The sequence below is a fragment of the Chroicocephalus ridibundus genome, chromosome 3, assembly GCF_963924245.1.
Source record: "Chroicocephalus ridibundus chromosome 3, bChrRid1.1, whole genome shotgun sequence".
Classification (NCBI taxonomy): Eukaryota; Metazoa; Chordata; class Aves; order Charadriiformes; family Laridae; genus Chroicocephalus; species Chroicocephalus ridibundus.
The window spans coordinates 129,555,668-129,578,053 of NC_086286.1; the positions used below are offsets into that span (position 1 = coordinate 129,555,668).

At 47.4% G+C, this 22,386-nt stretch overlaps 1 protein-coding gene across 2 annotated transcripts in view; it reads left to right on the plus strand.

Annotated features, from left to right (window-relative positions):
- NRBP1 (nuclear receptor binding protein 1) overlaps positions 1-22,386 on the plus strand; it is a 43,559-nt gene that overhangs the window by 15,932 nt on the left and 5,241 nt on the right. The window contains exons 3-10 of one of the 2 annotated variants that reach the window (XM_063330880.1): positions 1,968-2,090; positions 2,481-2,582; positions 2,679-2,768; positions 3,280-3,320; positions 4,630-4,724; positions 8,706-8,729; positions 21,119-21,202; positions 21,458-21,516. In XM_063330880.1, coding sequence (XP_063186950.1) covers positions 1,968-2,090; positions 2,481-2,582; positions 2,679-2,768; positions 3,280-3,320; positions 4,630-4,724; positions 8,706-8,729; positions 21,119-21,202; positions 21,458-21,516 — 618 coding nt within the window. The remainder of the gene's footprint in view (positions 1-1,967; positions 2,091-2,480; positions 2,583-2,678; positions 2,769-3,279; positions 3,321-4,629; positions 4,725-8,705; positions 8,730-21,118; positions 21,203-21,457; positions 21,517-22,386) is intronic. The other variant, XM_063330881.1, reaches the window with a different exon arrangement.

Consider the following 22,386-nt stretch of genomic DNA (forward strand, 5'->3'; position numbering starts at 1 on the left):
GCTCAGCTTACAGAGCAATCTGTTTCACTAGTTATGCTCTTCTTGTTTATCGCTCCAGTGTGTCGTCTGCAATTTCAGAATATTGAATGTCACCGGGCCTGTTAGGATTCCCTTGAAAGATCATGAAAAAGAATCCCAGCTCTATTGATTGTCTGTCAGTTGAAGTGTCAGCCTGCTGATGGAGTAGAGTAGAATAGTTGAGCTGTAAGGGACCTCCAGGAACCATCTGGTCCCACCGCCCGACCCCTTCACGGCTGACCCCACGCTAACGCACGGCATTAAGGGCATCGCCCAAATGCCTCTCCAGCTCTGCCCCGCTCGGGGCATCAACCACCTCTCCAGAAGCCCGTGCCAGGGTCTGACCACCCTCTCGGTACAGAGATGCCTCGTCGTGTCCAGCCTGAGCCTCCCTGGGCGCAGCTTTGAGCCGTTCCCAGGCGCCCTGTCCCCGGGTGCCAGGAGAAGAGCTCGGCACCTCCCTCTCCACGTCCCTCCTCAGGGGGCTGCAGGGAGCCATGAGGTGGCCCCTCGGCCCCCTTCTCTCCAGCCCCGAGCCCTCGGCCGCCCCCAGAGGACGGGCCTCCCAGCCCCTTGCCACTAGTTGTTTCCTATAGTGTAGTGTTTCATTCATTTAAGTTCCATGGATGGCAGAACATTTGGGTCAGTTCTCATTAGCATAACACTGTAGCTGAGATTGAGTAAATTTGATCATGTTAAAAGTGGCTGCCCGGGGGAAGGGATTTTTGAGGAAGCCCTTATATATGGTGAGAAGCTTCCAGCAAACGGATGCTGATTTGGTCCCTGGTGAGGGAAGAGAAGATGAGACAATATGAGCAGGAAAAGCTGTGAAATGGGAATATAAATGGAAGATGAGTCTGGATTTGCTAGCCAAATGTCTGTGTTAACTTCTACTTCAAGAGGGGAATTGGATCAGCTGAAAGTGAAGTGACTCTGGGTATGTGGCCAGTTGATAGTGAATAGTAATGGTTGATGATTGACAATTAAAAGTTAAATTCTACCCTCTGTCTCCTCTAAGTACTTTGAGATAGGAACCCCTTTTTATCACTGTATATTGCCTGGTGCAGTAGGACTTTAACCATGACTGTAACGGTACAGGCCTGTGAAATAGCCTGTAAAAGGCATTACAGAACAGCAAAATGCTCAAGATGTTGGAGGAAGGAATCCAGGTACATCTTCGGATGCCACTACATATCTGAGGAAAAACAGGATTATGGTAAACTTGCTGCTGGGAGTGTTCATCTTGCATCTAAGCGAGTCTTGTAGCATTAGATACTTCCACAGCCCTAGCTATTCTCATGCCGGGCTTTAAACTCCGGCTTTGTCAGGTCCCCTCCCCTTCTAGCTTTCTTAGTGCTCACTGACGTCTTTAACACCTGGTGTGGATGTACTTGTGCTAGGTTAACTTCTGCATTTATTAACTAAAGAAATTATTGTGGCAGTTTCAATTGTGTAATCCATTCCTAAGTCTGTTCCCAAATTTCAGCTTTCACTTTGTTTCTCTCTGCTTGGATCAATTTCCTCTTGAGTTTTGTGTTTCATCACCTTCAGAAAATTCTTCCAGAAAGTTGTGTCTGAGTTCTTGAGACTCTTTGTGTCCCTTTCTTTGGGGTTGGAGTTGGTATTTTTTTGTGGTTAAACTAACTAATGATACCATAAAACATAAAAATCCCATGTATTGTTGCCAAAAGGCAGCTTTTACTACAAAACATCCTTTGTGCAAAAGTTTTCCCTCAAATATGCCCAGGCCTTGCTGCTTACGTGGCCTACAGTGTCTTCGCGTTGGGGTATGTCCCATTCCTGAAACAAATGTGCACAATCCTGTCCTGGAATGCTCATTTAATTAAAAGTTAACGAACAAAGTTCCTAATACTCAAATGAAGGATGCATGGTAGTAATCTGGTCTTGCTGTTCTAGAACTCACTTCTGTCTCCATCCTTCCTGTACAGGTGAATCAGCGCAATGTCCCGGGGATCGATAGTGCCTACCTGGCCATGGATACGGAGGAAGGTGTGGAAGTTGTTTGGAATGAAGTTCAGTTTTCCGAGCGGAAGAACTTCAAGCTTCAGGAAGTAAGTTGATGTGTTTCCCGACAAGATGCAGGAAACATACAATGCGCGAGGGTGGGATTATAGATACTGGTGACCTTTTGTGTGGATTATTGGCTGGATTTGGAGTGCTGCGCTGCTCAAATGTAGCAAATTCAGCTTAAACCTGGTCTGTGCAGAAAATGTGGTGGAGAGCTGCTGTTCTGCTATTTCCATGGTCTCTTGTGTTGATTTAGTCTTGGTGATCAGACCGTGCTCAGCTGAGGTGCAGTGTAGGATGAAATCAGATGCTGTTTGTTCTTCGCGTAGGAGCTTGAAGTGTACAGTGTTAAGGGGACCAAGACCCAAGAAGAAAGGAAGATGTGGGCTGATGTGGCCTCTGATGTAACATGTCTTTGTCTTTCTGATGTTAAGGAAAAAGTTAAAGCGGTGTTTGACAACTTAATTCAGCTGGAACATCTGAACATTGTGAAGTTTCACAAATACTGGGCCGATGTGAAGGAGAATAAGGCCAGGGTAGGTAAAGCTAAGTGTGGGGTTTTCTCACTGTATGTCCTGTAGGTACTTAGTGAAGCAGAGGGTAATGTCTTGTGCCTTGTGCTGCCCCTACAGGTGATCTTCATCACTGAATATATGTCTTCAGGGAGCTTGAAACAGTTCCTGAAGAAGACAAAGAAAAACCACAAAACTATGAATGAAAAGGTAACTCTTCTGTGTATGCCTGTTTCCACTTAGTGCCATCAGCCCCTGCAAGCTCCTTCAGCAGAGGATCCTGATGAGAAGGCAACCTGGTGATAACATGTGGCTGCAATTCCTTTTTATTACTGTAAAGTAGTTTAGTTGCAGCTTCTCTTGGACAGCAGTTCTGTGCTCTTTGCTTTGTTTCCAGCAGTTCTGCAGCTTCATAAGTATGGTGTGACAGGCACATCCCCGTCCATGTGTGCACGCAGGAAAGAGGGAAGGCGTCTGTGTATGAGAAGAGTTAGGAGGGGAGGTGTGTTTCTTGACCCATACAAATACATAGAAACTAAACTGAGTCGGGGAGTACTGATCCTCTAAATTCTTACCCAGTACAGGTGTGTAGGAAGTAAAAGCTAAGGTAACACAGAATGGAGCGTGTATTCCTTCATATGAATGGGCTATGAATTGCAGAACTATGGTTTAGTTCCTCTTCCTTGAATGATTTTTATCCTTTTTTCTCTCGTGTCTGTAGGCCTGGAAGCGATGGTGTACCCAGATCCTCTCTGCTCTCAGGTATGTGAGTTACTGATTTTGTGGTCTAGCCATCTGTTTAAGTGGAGCCTCTCTTGTGCTAGAATGTTAAGAGCTATAAACATACGTGCTGCCAAATGTTAGCAGACTTCATGGAATGGAGCCTAGAGAGCGCTTTCAGTCAACCAGCCTGATTTCTATCCCAGTCATGGTCAGCAGAGAGTCAACTGTGCTTCCTATAACAATCCGAGTCTTCAGTTAGACAGTATTGAAGCTTCTAGAATAGACGCACATGTGCAATGTAGGTTTTAGATCCCAACAGCTGCGACTGATGTGATAGTGAGTGTGGGAGTTGAGCATCAGAGAGCTCTCCAGAGCATCCAGCTTTATAACCTGGATCTAACCACGGCCAAGAGGCTGTTGCAAAGAAGTCTCAAAGAAATCAAATTCCACATGAGAGGAGTGAGGAAAATTGTCTTAGTCTTGGCAGGCTGTGGTCCTGTATCATGCAGTAGCTTCATGATTATTCTGGTGTGATATTGTTAGAAGGTTTGTGGAGATGATGCAGGTCTTCTGAAGCCATCCGAGTATAACCCAGTTGAATAGAATGTGGGATTTTTTTGTTTTGATTTTAAAGACTCCTCTGCCTGAGCCAGAGTTGGTGTGTAGCTAGTAACAGCCTTGGAAAACAATAACCCAGATGTCAGAACAAGGCTCCTGCTCCATAATGAAAATTCTATTGCTGCTTGGCTAGATATAGCTGTTGATAAATAGTTGGGGTTCTAATAAGCTTTTGGGAGCTGACAGTCCTTATTTGTGCTGGCTGCTAACGTAAAACTAAGCAGAGTGAGGCACAAAACCAGGTAACCTCAAATGTACCTGGGACCCTAGCACTGCCAAGCTTTATTTGTGCCAGCTGGAAAACTTGACCCGTCGTGTTTGTGCAGCACTGAGCGCCTTTTTGATGCCCTGTGAGCAGGGCCAGAATAAGGCTCTAATCTTTTTGGTATAAAATCAGAACCCTTTTAGCAGCAACCTAGCAGTATCGGGATTGATGAAATGGCTTCTTTACCCATGGTACCCTGGGTTTCCTGGGAACCGATCAGAGAAAGCTTTATTTTTATCTCATGTTCTGGAGGTTGTTCGTTAGAGACAATTGCTTAGTTTTCATGATTCTCTCCTAGCCTAGAGGTTGACGTACAGTCACTTAATTGTACCTCCCTGCTATTGTAAATCCCTGGCATGTGCCCATTGCCCTCCCGTTCTCTTCTGATGTTGGTTGGGACAGGGAAGGGATGAAGGGAGGGATTCCTGGCCTCAGCCTGACCAGTGCTCTGTTCTGCATCTCTAGCTACCTCCACTCCTGTGATCCCCCGATCATCCACGGTAACCTGACCTGCGACACCATCTTCATTCAGCACAACGGACTGATCAAAATTGGGTCAGGTAAGACTTGTTGGAGGTGACCCTTGCCTATGAGACGAACTACTCCAACAGAAAAAGGCATCTAATCCTTTCAAAGTTATCTGGCATGATAATCATGTACGTACACATGTTCCTCCACATCAGTTGTGCCAGCAATTGGTAGTAGAATTCAATTCTGGGTGGACCACCTTCATGTGCAGGAAGGACTGATACTGCATGCTGTTTCCCTTGTTACCCACTTCTCCAGTTTTTGATCTCAAAGGACTGACCCGAGAAATGGCACTGAAACTTCCTGTGCACATTATCCTTGGATTCATCTTCTCTGCAGTCTTTTTCACATTAATACACAGAGTTCTCTTCCCAGTGTTGTGAGGCTTTGGGAGCTCTCCGAAGAGCTGTGTCCGCTGAGGCCACATGAGTGCTTCTTGTAGCAACCAACGCTTATAATCAAGGTTATAGACTCTGGCTGCAGCAAGCTGCTTGTCTTGGCATCCTCATCCAGCATCACTCACTTTGGCCTGGACTTCAGGGTGCTAGCTTGCCTTGGGCTTGTTTGGCAAAGACATGCCCCGTTCAGGCAGTCACCTGTGCTGAAATGTTTCATTTCGGAAGAAGGAAGTGATTTTTCTGGCAGTGCAGTGCATCCTTGCATACTCTGGGTTTTTCAACGTTGCTGTTCTTATGTCTCTAAAAATCTGTCTGCAGTCAGGGTGCATTATATTGTACTTTGACGTACCATTTCACGTGACAGCTTTGCTATCTGTCATCCAACTTCTGCAAGTATCCTCAAACCTGGAGTGTGCGCTTGCCACCCTGTAGGCTTTTGTCTGGGTGAATTCCTGGTTTGATGTTGACAGCGCACAGGAAAGAATGCTCTGCTTTGCCTGTCATCTAAAAATAGCCTCTCTTCAAACTGCAGACCTCTGTGGCTTTTCTTCCCATCAAAGAACTCTTGTGTTGTCTCTTTGTTCCAGAATTGGGGTCTCTGTTCTCTGTAACAAAGCCTGTACCCAGGAAGGTGGGGTCATGGCAGAAGGAACGCTCAGTTCTCTACCTGCCTGAAAACTTGGTGACGTCTTGCTCTTCATACAGGCTGATGGAGTTCACTTCGTCATCTTTCCCTGGCTTAGCTCAAGTGGGAGGAATTTCCAAGAGTTGTGTACATCTGATACCCATATGCTGGCAAGTGGAACTGGCTTCCTGGCATTCAGTTCAGGCCACTTACGGGAAGTCTATTGTAGGCTCGAGTACATAAGAGATCCCTCTCTTTCTAGTTTAGTCTGAAGGTATTATACAGGTGCAGTCTTTCTGATGGGTAGCCAGCACTTTGTTTGTAAAAACAAACCACTTGACATTGATATCTAGAGACACGGCTTTTTACCAGAGGAGGCTCGGCTGATCAGCAGATGCGATGTTCTCAAGAGCGTTCAGAGGCTGTCCAGAAGAAGGGCAGCTCTTTGAGCGTGGGTCACAAACAGTTGCCTCAAGGATTTACACCTTTGCCTGCTCCCTCCAGTTCCACAGAGCTTTGTCTCTGTTAGGCATGGCAGGAGGGACGGAGGCGGTGAGACTGAAGGGCTCCTTGGAAGAGTAGCAGGTGTCTGCCTGCTATAACAAATGTATCTTCAGTGAGAAGGGGATGCATGCTGGGAGCATGCTTAATTGCAGCTGCTCCTGAGCAAGCTTTCTTCTCCTCCACAGTTGTTACCCTTCTTTGCTCACCTTGTGTTCAGTAGCAAAATAATTTATCTGGGAGATTCTGGTCCTTTCTTAGATATAAAAGGAAGTGAGCACGAGAGGACTTGTGGTCAGAAGAGGAATCCTCCAGATGTGAACGCTGTGGCTCCAGCGCAGGCTGGAATTAAATTTGCCCATGTTGCAGAATACATTCGTATTCTTGTGTCCACCCAACTGGGAACATCAGAACTACACCATTGGAACTGCTGGCTGCAGCAGAGCTGGAGATTCTCTCGTACTGCTGACACTGCAGTAGCCAGACAGGCTGTTTTCACTTCCAGGCCCTCGAGCAGCAGTCACTTTGGGGTCACCGACAATGTTAGCCCCATGTTTATTGCTTCATGTCCTTGTTTCTTACAGCTGGCTGGTATCTGAAACTTCCCTGTGTTTACTTAAAAGAAGTGGGGCAGTAATTCTCATGTATCTAAGGTGAACAGTGATTCAATGCACTATGATCTGCGCTTTGATACTGTCTCTGTCCCCGGCACCATTCCGGGCTGCGCTCCTGAAAGCTCCTCTTCCCTCTGATTTAAGCAAAACAGAATTCTTGCTGAATGTGGGGCAAAAATGTGGGGAAAGGAAGCTCCTAGTGTATTCTGCAGAACATCCTTCTGTCTGCGAGGTGAGGAAGTGCTAGAAGAGTCGTGCCCGTGACTTGTCGCGCTGGAAATGGCCGGTACTTGTGTGTTCCCATAACACCCGTGTTTAGGTGTGAGAGCAGCCCTTTGCCTGTCGTTCCTCACTGCTGCTTCAGGCAGAAGCACAAGTGCTAGCAGGACTGAACACTGCTTTTCTTGTTCTACATGTAATTCTGGATCAGTCTCTCTTTTATTTTCTTTTTTTTCTAGAGCCACCTGTGCACTGCAGGAAGAAAATAAATTAATTTAGTAGCAGGGTATTGCTGTTACTATTGCACTGAGTTTTGGGAAGAGGGATGAAGTCTTTATATGCTGGGGGCTATCTGCGGAAGAAAAAGGGTGTGGGAAAGAGGGAGGATTTCTCATGCTGCTTAAGTGCAAAAGCTGTCCATAATCCATTAATTTACTCACTTTATTTTTCAGTGCCATAAAGTGCAGGGCTAATAGATTTAAGGAGGAAGAGTGTCAAATGAGTGGGGAGCTCTGGAGAACTTGTGATCAGAACAGGAAAGACACCGATAGTTCTTAAACTTGCCAGTGGTGATCCCAGAGACTGGAATGTTCCAGCTGCTTTCTGGAGTTGTGGTCAGGTGAAAACGTTCCTTGTGAGAGGCCCAAGCTGTTTTCTGTGTACCCTTCCCCAGGATCCACGTGTGAATTTCTTGTCTAGCAAGTGGACCTGCGAAGGGAGCACGTTGCAGGGTGTTTTGCTGCGAGCGGTCGCAGGTACTCTGAGCACGAAGGAGAGCGGTGTGTTTAGACGGGATGGATGCTGCTGCCTCTTGAGCAGCATTGGGAGTTGTGTCTTGTAATTCTCATCGGGAGTGTAAGAACCAGTCACAGGTGGAAAGAGGTGATGGGTTTTGAATTAAAAATCCTTTTGGGCAGCTCTTGGAGTGCCCTAACAGAACTGAGGCCTCAAACTGTAGTGTCTTGTAATGTCTTCTGGTGCCCCTGAGACATGGCCGCGTATCGGCATGTGCTGAGCGAGACTTCAGCAGAGCTAGGGGGAAGCTCAATGTTGTGCTAGCGCATTTCCAAACAGTGCCTCCAGGCACTCAGCTGATGCGTGTGTTTTCCTGTCTTCAATGTACCTGACCTCTAGGACTCGTTATGTATTTAACGGCAGTCTGTCCAGAGTCGTCTTCCAGTTCCAGGCCAAGGTGCCAGGAGACCGAGTCTTACTTGGTATTATCTCTGCTATTAAATTATGTGGCCGGGTGTGTAAGTGTGGGTTCTGCTGCCAAGATCCATGCCCAGGAGAAGCTGCTGGGACGTAGAGAAAGGTAGTTGTCTGCTGAAGGGGTGCTACGGGACTGTAGAGCGCTCGCAGACAGAAGAGAATTTCCAGCTGCGTAGCCTCAGTGTCAGCCGTGATTTTCTATTTGGTCAGAGGTGTCTTGTCTCCCTTGCCCAGCCTGATTCTCAATTAGAAACGCTAATGTTCCTTATGTACATTTATTTTTAGAAGGTGACTGGAGGCAGGGCCAGATTCTCAGTCTTGTCCGTGTTTTGCCATGATTCTGACCTAGCTGTCTCTATCAGCGTTAAGTGCTTGCTATTTCATCAACTCATTGACTTCTATCTTGTTTTACTTCCCGCTTACGGGCTGCTCTGTTACCAACAGTCTTTCATAGGATATTTGCTAATGGTGAGCAAACTTCTCCGCTCCTGTGATGTGACTACCACTATATATGTAATGTACATTATTTGTGTGTGTATATATATATTTTTATATATATATGTGTGTGTATATCTATATTTGTAACACACACAAACATACACACTCTAATTTATTTCTACCGTGTTCCCTTGCTATAAGGCTGGATGTAACACCGTTTGGCTCAGGTGCATCCTCCTGTGAGACCTTGTGTTCTGTGCTGGGATGCCGACTGTTCCCGGTGCTCTCAGCCTAAGCCTTACAGAGAGGGAGCACCGCCATTTGTGAAGTCTCCTGGTTGTTAGTTCTCCTCCTCTCCTTGTTCCTAGAGCGTGCTAGTCTGTGGACCCTTGTGCATGCCGGCTCCTGCATGTCAAGCCAAGCCGATGCGTTGTTCCGAGCTCTTCCCGGCTGAACTTTCCACATACATTAGGCTCTGTCCTGCTGCTGCTCCGCTAGACTTGGCTGGGCACCAAACCTGGACTAGCCCTTGCTTTGTGCTTGGCTATCCAATTGCTTGCTTGTAGTTTTAACTCCTTAGATGTTGTGTTTCTAAGATGAATGTTTCAGTGAATGTGTCTGGCTCCCGATGGCCAGAGAGACGTCCCGCCCAAATGAGTCCCTGATTGTGAAGTAAGGTTTGCTATTTCTGTTCCCCCGGACAAAGCTCTGGTTTGGGGGAAACTTGTGCATATGAGGAGGGAGTTGGGGTGCCGGGGGCTGGAGAAGAATTTGAGTGCTGCAATTTGTAACTCTATTAAATAGAATGCCATGTTTATGTTTAAAATAATTTTTTTTTTTTTTGCCATCAGGGTTGTTCTCGATGGTTAGAGATTGTTTCTGCTGTGTCAGGAACCTACCAACTGTCAGCTGGAGGTGGTGGGAAGGGGCTCCCTCTGTGTGCGGGAGGAGGACGTGGTGTGCTCTCCGCGTCGCCGGCGGAGCAGAGGCTCTCAAAAAGCTCAGTCTGGGATCTTGCGTAGCTGAGGGGGAAGCTGATGTCTTCGGGGCTTGCGGCGCTGGGAGGCCAGGTTTCCTTGGGGATGGCTGGTTTGCCGGAGCGCTGCGAGTCGGGCAGGCTGGGCTGCCTTTCGGGTGGCAGAGGTGAGGGGACATGCAGCAGGGTGGTGGTCCAGAACCAGCCCAGAGTGGGGACACGACTGAGTCTGGGCTCTGGCGGGGGCTCAGTCACGCTGACGGCAACAAGGCTGAAGAGTAACAAGCCATTTTTCAGGAATCAAGTTGCCGCTGCGAGCAGAACAAAAGGCCCTTGTTCTGCCAAGGCAAGAAAAGGGCTGCAGACAGTGGTCTTCAGGCTGGAGAAGATGCTGCGGTACCTCTCTTGTGCTGAAACAGCATCAGTGGCCTTGAAATACTGAGCTTCCTTGGCTGGTTTCACAGAATCACAGACTGGCAGGGTTGGCAGGGACCCCTGGAGATCATCTAGTCCAACCCCTGCCAGAGCAGGGTCACCCAGAGCAGTTTCCTGAGAACTTGTTTTAACAGTACTGTCATGTCACTATGTACTGTTCATATGAGAGCTGGGAATTGTTTAATCCTTAGATCTTGAACTGTGATTTGGGTTTGAAAACACTAAATGTAGGATATAAAGCTCCTGTTTTGCTTGAGCGTTGAGCTAATAAGGTTGTGAGTGACATGCTTTCGTAACTAATCTTATTTTAGTCATTACTTCACTCTCTTGGATTTTGTTACCTGATGCTTAAAGAGTTGTCATGCTGCTATTAACAGACACCTGAGGCACTTAATAGGTGATGTGGAAATAAAATAGGGGTTACTAGGATATTTTGGATCTGTTTTTTTTTTTTTTTTTTAACTGAGGCAAGTGTGGTTTAGAGAAAAAATAATAGACAGTTGAAATCAGTGAACATGGACAAATCTATGATAAAAATGGAAAACTTTTTCACCCGTGTTGGCATTCATTTAGGAAGATATAACATGAGTTGATGTAGTTTACCTTCTTGCCATACAGTTTTGTGTGCAGAGCCAAGCACGTCCCCTGCCAAGCCAAACACTTTCAGTTGCTTAGAAACTCGGCGAAGCTGAGGCAGACTTTCACAAGCAGAGGAAGAAGCTTGTCTCTGACTACAGGTGCTGCTGGGAATGAGATGTGGCTTGAGAGGAACTTTTTTTGCCCAGAATGCTTCAGAAAGTCCAAAGTGGTATGCAGGTTACTTTTTTTTTTTTTTTTTTTTTTTGTCTCGCCTTGGTCTGTGTTCGAGTCCCTGAGACTCCCAGTAGTGTAAAAGCCTGTCATAAAGTGAAGATTCTTCGTATTTGGATTGTTCTTGAGAAACTGTTGAACAAACCGGATGGAATAGCATGAGGTTTATTTCTAGGTGTGATAAATTGACAAACATCTCATGATCTGGCTGCCACTGAAGTGGCAAAAATGGTTACCAGAGACCTGCCTTGATTTCGTATCTAAGCTCACCCCTCAAGGCAGGAGGAGCAGTCATAGGTAAGTGACAATCGGTGGGCTTCTAGTTGCTGGGGTTAGTTTCTGAAATTGCCACTAAGACCCGACTGAATGTGCGTGTGTGTGATGATGTGCTGTGTGCTTTTGTGGGGAGGGTGTTGGTTTGTTTTTAAAGTCAGATTTAGTGGTAAGATTTGGTGTCTTTGGCTTTATTGCAAAGTCACTGAGTGGAATGTGTACTTAACAGATCTACCTCCTGCTGTGCCGTGATGGTAATGAACTCTCATTTTTATTTTGCAGAAGGTTTAAAAGCTGGCTCTTGCTCCATGTGCTTGCCTTCCTTGCTCAGTATACCTTCTGTGTGCTGCTATGAGTTACCTCATTCGTGAAAACACCAGAAAACAATTATCTTCTAGACTGGTTGTCATTTTCAATTAAATAGGATCTTCTGAAAAGGTTTCAATTTCCCAGTTTAGTGCTGCAGGTTATAAGAACTTGCCTTTTCTGTCGTCAGATTTATTCTTTGTGTTGCATTGAAGGCACCTGCTGCTTCAGCTTTGCTGGATTGTGTTTTTTCTGTGCCTTTCTGTGGATTCCCAGGATAGGTCGGGGAATATCTTATAGTCATCCAGGTCTTCATCTACCCATTTTAGTATTAGTAAGGCAGTTACACGTGTCTGCTCCTTTTGGGGTCCTTTGGTTGAAGGCATGTGGAACATTAGCATTTTAGAAGGCTCCTTTGTGCCAGTTCTTGAAAAATCACTTGAATACAAACTTAGCAAGTATTTTACATCTACAGGATGAAATGCTCAGCGTTCTCCCTAATTGCTGAACAGTTTTATTGGAATTTTATGTGAAATTTTTTTGTAGAAGCAGAGGCAGTTGATGCAGGAGGACTGTAGAGATGCTGTCCAGTCATGTGAGGTTAGGAAAGCCAAGCCCACCAGTTGGATCTGGCAAGGGATGTGAAGGGCAGCAAGCAAGGATTCTACAAGTAAACAGCAATAGGAAGGGTAAGGAAAATGGTGGCCCTCTGTTTATTAGGATAGGGGCCTTGGTGACAAAGGACACACAGGCCAAGGTGTTCACTGCCTTTTTTGCCTCAGTCTTTACTGCTAAGGCTGGCCTTCAGAAATCCCAGGCCCTTGAGGCCAGAGGGAAAGTCTAGAGCAATACTTACCCTCGGTGGAGGAGGATCAGTTCAGGAAACACTTTAAAAAAGACTGGACGTACCTAGTTCCATGGGGCTTGACGGGATGCACACACAAATGCTGAGGGAGCTGGCTCCTGCCATTGTAAGGCCACTGTCCGTTATCTTTGAAAGGTCATGGAGAATTGGAGATGCTCCTGAAGACTGAAAGAGAGCAAATGTCATTCCTATCTTCAAGAAGGGCAAGAAGGAAGATCTGGGGAACCACAGGCTAGTCAGCCTCGGCTCTGTCCCTGGGAAGATGATGGAGCAACTAATCCTGGAAACTATTTACAAATACAAGACAGACAAAACTGTGGTTGGGAGTAGTCAGTGCGGATTTATGAAGGGGAAATTGTTCTTGACAAACCTGATAGCCTTCTGCAGTGAGGTGACTGGCCCGGTATACAGGGTAGAGGTATGGGTTAAATAAGTGAACAGTGCAGTGGGTTGAAAACCAGCTGAACATCTAGGCCCAGAGGGCTGTGATCAGCAGCACAAAGTCTAGTTGGAGGCATGTCACTAGTGGTGTACGCCAGGGGTAAATGCTGGGGCCAGTACCGATTAACATTTTCATTAATGACCTGGACAGTGGGACAGTGTGCACCCTCAGCAACTTCACAGATGATACAAAGCTGGGAGGAGTGGTGGTACACCAGGTGGGTGTGCTGCCGTTCACGGGGACTCGGACAGGCTAGAGAATTAAGCAGAGGGGAGTCTCTTGGTTCATCAGTAGGAGGACTGTAAAGTCCTGCAGCTGGGCAGGAATAACCCTGTGTACCAGAACGTGCTCAGGCCTAACCTTCTGGAAGCCAGCTCTGCAGAGAGGGAACTTGGGGTCCTGGAGGGGAGGTCCTCTGGACCATGAGCCGGCAACGCACCCTGACAACAAAGGTGGCCAGCGGCATCTTGGGTTGTGTTGGGAAGAGCATTGCTGGCAGACTCGGGGAGGTGATCCTTCTTCTCTCTGATGCATCTGGAGTGCTGTGCCTACGTCTGAGCTGCACAGTACAAGAAAGAGATGGACTTAATGGAGTAAATCCTGCAGAGGGCCATGAAGGCAATTAAGGGACTGGAGCGTCTGTCCACAGGAGGAGAGGCTGAGAGAGATGAAACTGTTTGACCTGGGAGGAGAAGGCTCGGTGGGATCATTTCAGTGTATATAAATACCTGATGGGACAGAATGAAGAGGAGGGAGACGGTCACTTCTCTATAGTGCCCACGGGCAGGACAAGAGGCGATGGGCACAAATTGGTATACGTGAAGTTCCATCTAACCCAAGAATAAACTTTTTTTACTTTGGGGGTATCAAACCCTGGAACAGGTTGCACAGAGAAATTGTGGAATCTTCCTCCCTGGAGATAATTCAAACCAGACACGGTCCTGGGTGACTTGTAGCTGCCCCTGCTTGAGCAGGGGGTGAGCTGTATTCTCAAGAGGTCCCTTCCAACCTAGACAATTTCGTGATTTAGGCCTTGAGGCGTGTGGGACAAGTAGTGTTTTCCCTCTGGCTTCTGCTTTCAGGGGATGAGCTCTTCTAGTTATTAAGTCTTCCAAGGTCATTTGTGCAGCTTCACTGGCATGTTGTGAAACAACAGTAATCAGAGTCTGAAATTCAGGGAGGTTAAACTTGAAATACTCAAACTTGTGGACCCTAATTGCATTTTAATCAAATATGTATGTATGCAAGTTCAAAACTTCTGTTAAGCAGAGCCAATCAAAACATAAAATAATTTTCATAGTCTTGTTTCTGAGGACTTTGTTTTCCAGTGTGTGTCTTCTGGGAGTAAAAGATTCCCCAGAGTAGCTCAGTCCGTAGCATTTCAGTGAGTATCTTTTCTTGTTTTTCTGATTGCATGTAATTTTTGCACTGTGATGTGAGGCTACGGCAGTTAATCAGTGCCCTGCCACTTCAGTTATGAAAGAACTGAGCAAGAATGGCAGTCCTGCTACCCCTTCATCTTTCTGATATAAATACTGCATTGCAGTTGGATGATGCAACCCAAGCAGGGGTTTCCCCGGTCCGTAGGACCTTCGTTCCTCTGGTCTAGAAATTAGAACTTGGTTTTAAGTGCAGATTTCAGATCTCCCTACACACTTTGTTCGGAATGAAGTTGTTTGTACCATGAACTCTTCCAGATAAAGTGCTAATAAGCTCCTGAGTCCCTGCTTAAGAGCCTGCATGCAGCCAGGATCGACAAGTACTTATCTTACAGGTCCTCTTTATCTCTCCTAGGTCCACGGTCTTGCATTTCCTGCTCTGCCTACTTCCGCTTTCTGCTTCCATGTAATGGATGTGGTCACACATGTTTTATTTAAACATGAAAACATCATCCACTGCTTCACAAGAAACCTGACACAGCATGATTGTTTTCCTTCCCATCATTCATTTGTATGCCTTCATATTGACATGAGCCAACAATGTGCCCTTGCCACAAAGATGGCTAAAGATGTCCTGGACTGTGTTAGGCAAAATACTGCCAGCAGGTCGAGGAAGGGGATCCTTGCCCTCTGCTCAGCGCTGGAGAGGCCACCCCAGGAGCGCTGGGTCCAGTGTTGGGCTCCCCAGCACAAGAGGGACATGGGCAGGCTGGAGAGAGCCCAGCGAGGGGCCACCAGGATGCTGAGGGACTGCAGCATCTCTCCGGTGAGGAGAGGCTGAGGGGGCTGGGGCTGCTCAGCCTGGAGCCGAGAAGGCTCAGAGGGATTAAATCCATGTGTGTAAATACCTGGAGAGGCCGTGCCAAGAGGACGGAGCCAGGCTCTTCCAGTGGTGCCCAGTGCCAGTACCAGAGGCAACAGGCATAAAATGGACCACAGGAGGTTTCCTCTGAACATCAGGAGACACTTTTCCAGTGTGAGGGTGACTGAGCACTGGCACAGGTTGCCCAGGGAGGTGATGGAGTCTCCATCCTTGGAGCTATTCGTAAGTTGTGTGGACACGGTCCTGGGCAACTGGCTGTGGGTGTCCCTGCTGGAGCAGGGGGTTGGACAAGGTGACCTCCAGAGGTCCCTTCCAACCTGAACCATCCCATGATTTTATGGTTCTATATTTATTTCTGTGGAGAGGGATACCTCTTTCAAGGTACATGAGTTCTTGTATGATGCCAGCTCTCTGTTGCGAGTACCACTGGTTCTGCTTCAGCAGTGTTTTCTCAGAAGTAAGACGTGGACAATGTTTTAAGAAGAGATTAGTTATACAATTCAATGGATGTGGCAAGAATGAACATGGATGTGAGCAGCTGGGGGATTGTTACCTGGCACTGGTAACTATGTAGTGACCGTCTTTGCCTCTTCATCTCATTAGATATTCAACTGTTAAAAAAAATAATAAAATCCTCTTTCTTCTGGTGCTCAATGTTGCAAATAACTTTGCAGACACTGTTTACAATCCCTGACATAGATCTGCAGGGCTGTAGGATGCTTGTGTTCTGTGATCAACTTAAATCTGCCACTGCTTTTCGTGTTTGACTGGGTGGTTAATGGCTTGCTGCCTCTTTTTGTTTCCAGTAGCTTCCTAGTTGCTTATTTTCTAGGCTTTGCCCTCCCTAATAAAAATGCGTTTGTCATCTTAGTGTGCAAATGAAATGAACTGTGAAATGTCCTGGTTTTGTGCAGCCTTATGCTCTTCTGCAGTGGTGAAAATGCCTTGAGTGTATGAGTGCAGGGATAATAATGTGGCCTCATACCTATCCTGTGGCCATCCCTTTATAGTTGCACTCAGCTGGTTATTTTTGGGTCCCTGTGGTGCTGGTATGGTGCAGCACAGGTAACGTGTTAATTGTCCCTTGTTGCTGCGTTGCATAGCAAGCCTGGGACGAATCTGAAGGGTTAGTTGTTGATCCTGCTCGTTGTCATCTTGTTTTCCTCTGCTTTCTGGAGTGCAGAGTACTTGAGCACTTTGCTAGAAGAGCAGAGTCATATACTCTTGCTTTAGAGAACGCTTAGGCGTTTCCAAGAGGCAGAGTGGTTCAGTGGTGTCCTCGGGAGGAAAGGGAGGACTTGGGCAGACTCTTTCCTTCTTGCGAGGAGGAAGTGTTGAACGCGGAACAAAGGTGGGTGTGAATTGGACACAGGACAAGAGGACAACTTCTCCTGCAGCGTGTAGTGTTTGAAAGGGCAAGTTGCTATGCGGCTGGGCATCTCTGCTCAAACCTGCTGCTGGTGATAGCTGGGAAGCAAAACCACCCAGTGCGTTCTTGGCTGACACACCTATTGACTGATGGGTGCTCTGACAAGCCATTGACCCTGCTGAGCTCTCTGCTCTAGCTTGTCCTTGGGGGTTTGAGAAGCCTAGCAAGCTCTGCGTGTTCCTGTACTGATTGTTTCTCTTTGTGCTTTTATTGTCAGATTGAGTTCAGCTTGCCAAAGGCAAGTTGCTTGTCCTACCTTCTACTGTACATCACGTCTCTTCCTATCGTCTGCTCTGCATGGACACCATATGTGGCTGAATCCTTTCTAAAGTTCATCTTTGCTTTGCTAATTTCCTACCACGCTGGTCAGTCATGCGGTGCTACGTCTTGTAGTCTGTCTCCCTTGCTGTCGTCTTCTCTGTGGCTGAGAAAGGCTTGTTTGTTGTTAATGTTGGTGATCTGGCTTTCCTTTTTGGCCTTCATTTTTTGTCTTGCTGACCGTAACTGTCCTTAGCCTTCATGCACCTGATCATTCACAGAATTAAGAGTCATCACCAGATATAGTAGTGGATGGCAGGTAGCAACCATGTGCAAATCGGTCAGAAGAGTTTGTGTCAGAGGTACCTTAAAGTGTGTATTCTTATCTTTTGCAGTTAACAGTTTGTTTTAAAATGCATGTTCAGGTGAAGCTCCTCTCAAGCTAAGTGGCTTGAACACCGATGTAATGGACTTGCAATGGTGACTAGACCAGACCAAACCCAAAGTTTCTTGCCCCAACATCTAAAATACTGTCACAAGGTGTAAGATCACTTTTGTCTGCCTTGTTTAACATGCCAGCAGTGGGTTTTCCTGAGCTGACTTCAATAGCGGGTTGTTGCTGTTGTGGTGATGAACGGAAGAGATGTGTGTCCGGGCAGGCCGTCTCTGCTCGGTGCGAAGGCACCCAGTGGAAGAACCTGGTACAGTCTTACGCTGTTGCTCTACTGTTGCATCGCTTCAGCTTTGCAATAGCAGAGCAAGGTTATGCATGTGACTTCCATCCAAGTTGCACATGAGCTGTGATATAAAGTGCTAGGACAGGAAAAAAGCTTGCCATGCATGGCTAATCAAAGCCAGCCGCATAGCCAGTCTCTGCAACAGTGACGGAGAAATGCATTGGGGAGTTCCAGTGGGACTCTGCAAGTTTGGAGGCACAAGGACCAGAGTATCAGAGTGGAGAGGTCCCTGGATGACCTACAACAGCACATTCCAAACCGCCTTTTGGTGTGTCTGAGTTGGAAGTTCCCACAGACGGTGCAAGCCCCGCTCCTCCCAGAAATGCTGATGCCACTGCAGAACGTCCGTAGGACTTGGACACAGAGAAGCTTATTATCAAGTCCTTAGTGAGGCGCAGACAGCCACTACAGACAGAGGTTGGGCAAGGATTCCATCGTACTCGCCTTTCTGGTGTGGGAGTGCCTAAGTTGCATCACTGGCTGAGGTTTCTGTCGATCACGCCTTTTTGTGATTGATTGATTGATGACTGCCTCTGCCCTGTTGTGAAACAGGAGCAAATGGCTGGGTAGTGAACTGACCCTTGCCATCCAGCACGCATAGTAACAGTATTTAAACACATGTTGGAAAATGAAGCTAATCAAAGAAGGTGACTTTATACCTGGCTGATCCTGCTCCGTGTTTGATGGGATAGTGTTGTCCTGGGTGTTGCTGAATTTCCCCAAGGCTGTCGCTGTTGACACGTGCCCCTCTCTCGGGGCAGACCTTGATGTCTCTGCCCTTCTCCAGCGCCCTGGCTGGCAGCAGCTCCCGGTGGTGGTTCACAGACCTCTGGCTGCACAAAGCTGCAAAGCTGAGGTGGGGTTTGGGTTCCTGTTTGCTCTTACAGACCATTGTACCGATAAGAAAGGCAGAGTGAATAGAAGACTTATAAAATAAGTCTTATTTTTATATCCTCAGATGGTCTAGTTAGTTCTCGGCAGTCAGAGGCCATCATGCATGTGATGGGTGTTAGGATTGGCAGGGTTCACAAAAACACCTCTGTGATAGTTCACGTGTGCTGCATGCTGCACAAAGACATATAGTATTCCATTAAAAAAATAAAATTCAGACTTCGGAGCAGAAGGGTTTCTGAAGCCTTGAATGCCCTTTTCTACAAAAACTGTGACAAAGTAATAGTTCTTGTAGACAGAGAGCAAACAGGTTTGGGATCAGCGAGATCCTGTGATTGCGTTACAGCCTAGGCCTCGGGGGAATGCTAAAATCCTAATGGTATTGGTCACTCTGAGGAAAAACTTGTTTCTGATCAAAAACTTCGCAGTATTGATGTGTCTGTGCCTCTGCAGCGATATTGTGTTTCTGGATGCGATCAGCCTCTGGCCCCTCACAGGGGCTGTAGCCATCCATATCTCCACCTCTCACGCCCTCCGGCCGCCACTACAGATTTAGGTGAAATTACTTTAAGCTCCTGCAAGTCTCCAGCAGCAATTCTGAAAGTCATGAGTGGTTTTGTGTTTGGTGTGCATGTGTGTGGCGCTTTTTTTAAGAAGGCAAAACCTCACTTGACAGCATTAAATTTTTTGGGTTTACAGTGGTGGATTGTTCTTTTGAATAGAAAAGAATAACTTAGAGTGGGGAGGGGTCAATACTGTTAAACCTTATCTTGATTCCTGGGCCAAAACATCTACAGAAAGAAACAGTAAAGAGCAGGAATAATGAGGAAATCCAGCTGCTGGAAAAGACCCGACGTAGCCTCTCCTCTCTTAGTAGCCACCTATAGACCAGACACACACGGTGGGCTCCTTAAGGCAGATACCGGCATAGACAAGAGCAGGTCTAACAGAACCTCTTCAGCAGGCCCGGTGGGAGAACGGGTTGTGCTGGTGGTTTGCCCTTGTGCCGGTCAGGCGCTGGCTGGAGGCGGAGTGATGGGGTGCAAGTGGAAAAAGGGCTGCCCTGCCAGGGGGCTTGGGGTCCCTCAGGCACTGAGCTCATGAACGTTGGGGCCGTTAATAGAAACGGGGGAACGTGTGATGTTGAGGTAGGTCAGGTTATCCTCCAGAAGCACAGGACATCAGAGGACTGGACAAATTCCAGTTGTAACTTGGTAATGCAAAGCTGCACAAAAGTCTAGAGCTCATCATTCGGGAACTGAGGAGGATCTGGTGGCTACGAGCCATTCAAGGGATGAACTTGACCCACTTGCCTAGTGTGCAGTGTTAAGGTCCGATGGGGCAGAGTCCCCAGTAGAGGGAGTTGGTGTGATTGTGCATGGCCCCAGCCAGAGCTCGTCTAAAGCGGTCAATGTCACTGGGAAAACGCAGAGCAGGTCTTCAGAAGAGGACAAAGAACTCTGCTTAGTGCTGTGAAGTAAACACGTAAGCACTAGGAATGAAGTAATCTCACTGGACTCGCAAGAGAAAAGCTAGCACAAGAACAAAAAGCAGTAAGCCGCTCATGGATGGTTGGTTGGGACAGTAGACACCGGCCATTGGAGCAAGCTCAGTTTCTGGTGCTTGAATAAGATAATATGATTTGGTATGTGCCGCACAGCAAAGTTGAGCTGAGTTACCAAGGAAGATCCTTCATGTCGGACTAGAGCCCAAAGAACATCTCTCCCCTGAGGCTGGTAAATAGTTCAGTCTCGTTCAACTGGGAATCCTCTTTGGTGTGTCCTGCCCTAATCCAGGAACACCTGAAAAAGTACAGGCGGTTTGGCATGTCCCTTGTAAATCTATGTTGTAGCAGTACGGACACCAGGACCACTTGCGATTGTCCAGGAGGTTGACAAAGCGGGAGGTGGACTTCAGACTGGGACAGGCTGTGCTCAAGCGTGGAAGTGGAGCTTCAGATGGGGTGGTGACTCCGTGCTCCCTCCCTACCTCGGTGTTTCTCCCTGGTGGAGCAGTTGCTTAGCTTTGGAGAGTTGTTTGCGGTCTTTTCAGAGGTGGCTGTCCTGAAAGCTTATCTTTTATGGGGGGCCCATACTTGTGTTCTGCTCGTTGTCCTTGTGGCTGGGATCTGTTCCCTCCCTGTATCTCTGAGTGCGGTTGTTGCTGTGGAGGTGTTGGCTGCTGGGAGGCCTCTGTTGTCAGCGTGGTCATGTCTCCTCATTCAGCAGCTTTGCTCGACTTTTGTCTTGAGGCACTTTGGCATGGGTGCCCTGCTGACATGTGAAAGAGTTGCCTTGTAGTTCTGTCCCTCTCCTAGAGCCCTGAGGCAGTGACTAATTACAGTGATCTTGGGCATCTCTGGCTGTTCCTGGGGCTCCTGTTGAGTTGCTTGTGACAAATGCTGTAGAGCTGATGTAAGTTAGGTGCTTTCAGGACTTGCACTTCAACAAGGAGTCCTTCCCAGCTTGTCTTCCCATTCGGGAGAAGCTGTGGTCTCCAGGTTTGCTCTTGGAGAGTAATGCTGAGCTGCCTTAATCCATCTGCAGCCAAGGACACAATGGAGAAGTGTATCAGGGCAGGTGACCTGAGATGAGGGGCTGATGAAGGGTCAACTTAACTCCACTGTGCTGCCCCTTTAGGCACCAGAAGGCCCTGGAGCTGCATGTGCTCCCTGGGATCTTGTCGGGGATGGGCTATGGTTTCCTGTACCCTAAGCATTCATTACTTTCTTCTAGTGGCACCGGACACAATTAACAACCACGTGAAGACCTGTCGCGAGGAACAGAAGAACCTGCACTTCTTTGCCCCAGAATATGGAGGTATGGTGTGGCTACAGCTGCCAGCCTGGTTTTGTTGGCCTTACTAATGCTTCCAAGCTGTTCTGCGTCTTGTTTTCAACTACAGGCTCATGACAAATGTCACATTAATGATTTTGAGTTATTTGCCTGCTTAAATTTTTCAACTCTTCTGTCTTTTGATAGCGGGGCGGGGGAGGATACCTGATACAGAGGCGGTCCTGCTGGTACTGCTGCATGCAGGGATGGGCTGATAACAGCGTTATTTCTGTGTTACAGAAGTTGCCAATGTCACCACTGCTGTGGACATTTACTCCTTTGGGATGTGCGCGCTGGAGGTGAGTATGGAACACTTTGGCTGTGGGACAGAGAGAATGAATTTGAGGGAAGGAGATGGCTCTGTGGGGACGCCGTGGTTGTGGGTGGGTTAGCTTGGCAACAAGTGCGTTTTGTTCCCTGAGCCAACTGCACTTTGCCTTGGGGGGGATCCCTATCGAGGCTCCCCCAAATGCCTTACTGAGGAGTAAATAGCTCAGTAATGTGTAGTTCTTTCTGAAATTCCTAACATGTAATTCATTACTCTGTGGGTCTTGGCCAGTTCTGAAGTATGATGTGCTGGCTGGTGGGAGCAGTCACCGCTACAAACTGCGCTTAATGTACATGGAGAATGGAGCTCCCTGTCTGGGGAGGACCCGTTCTTCCTGTGGGGTCTGGAGGAGAGGACAGATGTAGTCCGTACCTTCTCTGGGACAGCCTGTCCCCACCTGATACAGGTGCTGGTTGCAGTCAGGCGTGAGTCTGAGGTACCTGACCTTAGCAGCTTAGTGGTTCTCTGTCCTTGCAATCTGCAGGCCCAAGTCTAGGAAACGGGAGTTGTTGGTAAGAGTATTTTCTGGGAAGAATTGTCAGAAAGAGCCAACACAAAGAATTCTGAACCGATGCTGCACATCCCCTAAGTGAAGCAGGAAGAGAACTGTGGGAACACAAAACTTGAGTTGCATCCTAAGGTGTTCTCTGGAATCTTCTTGCCAGCCTTTCCTAGCTGGGAATTAGTGCATATGTTGGAATATGTGTTGGCTGGAGCCAGTTCTGGATGGCATTGTTTGCTTGCTTTTCTGCCTGTATTACAGGGCTATTCATCCAGCCGGGGGTGTGCTGTTGGATTCTGGCAGTGATCCAGTTACTGCTTCATTGGAGGGTGGGAATTA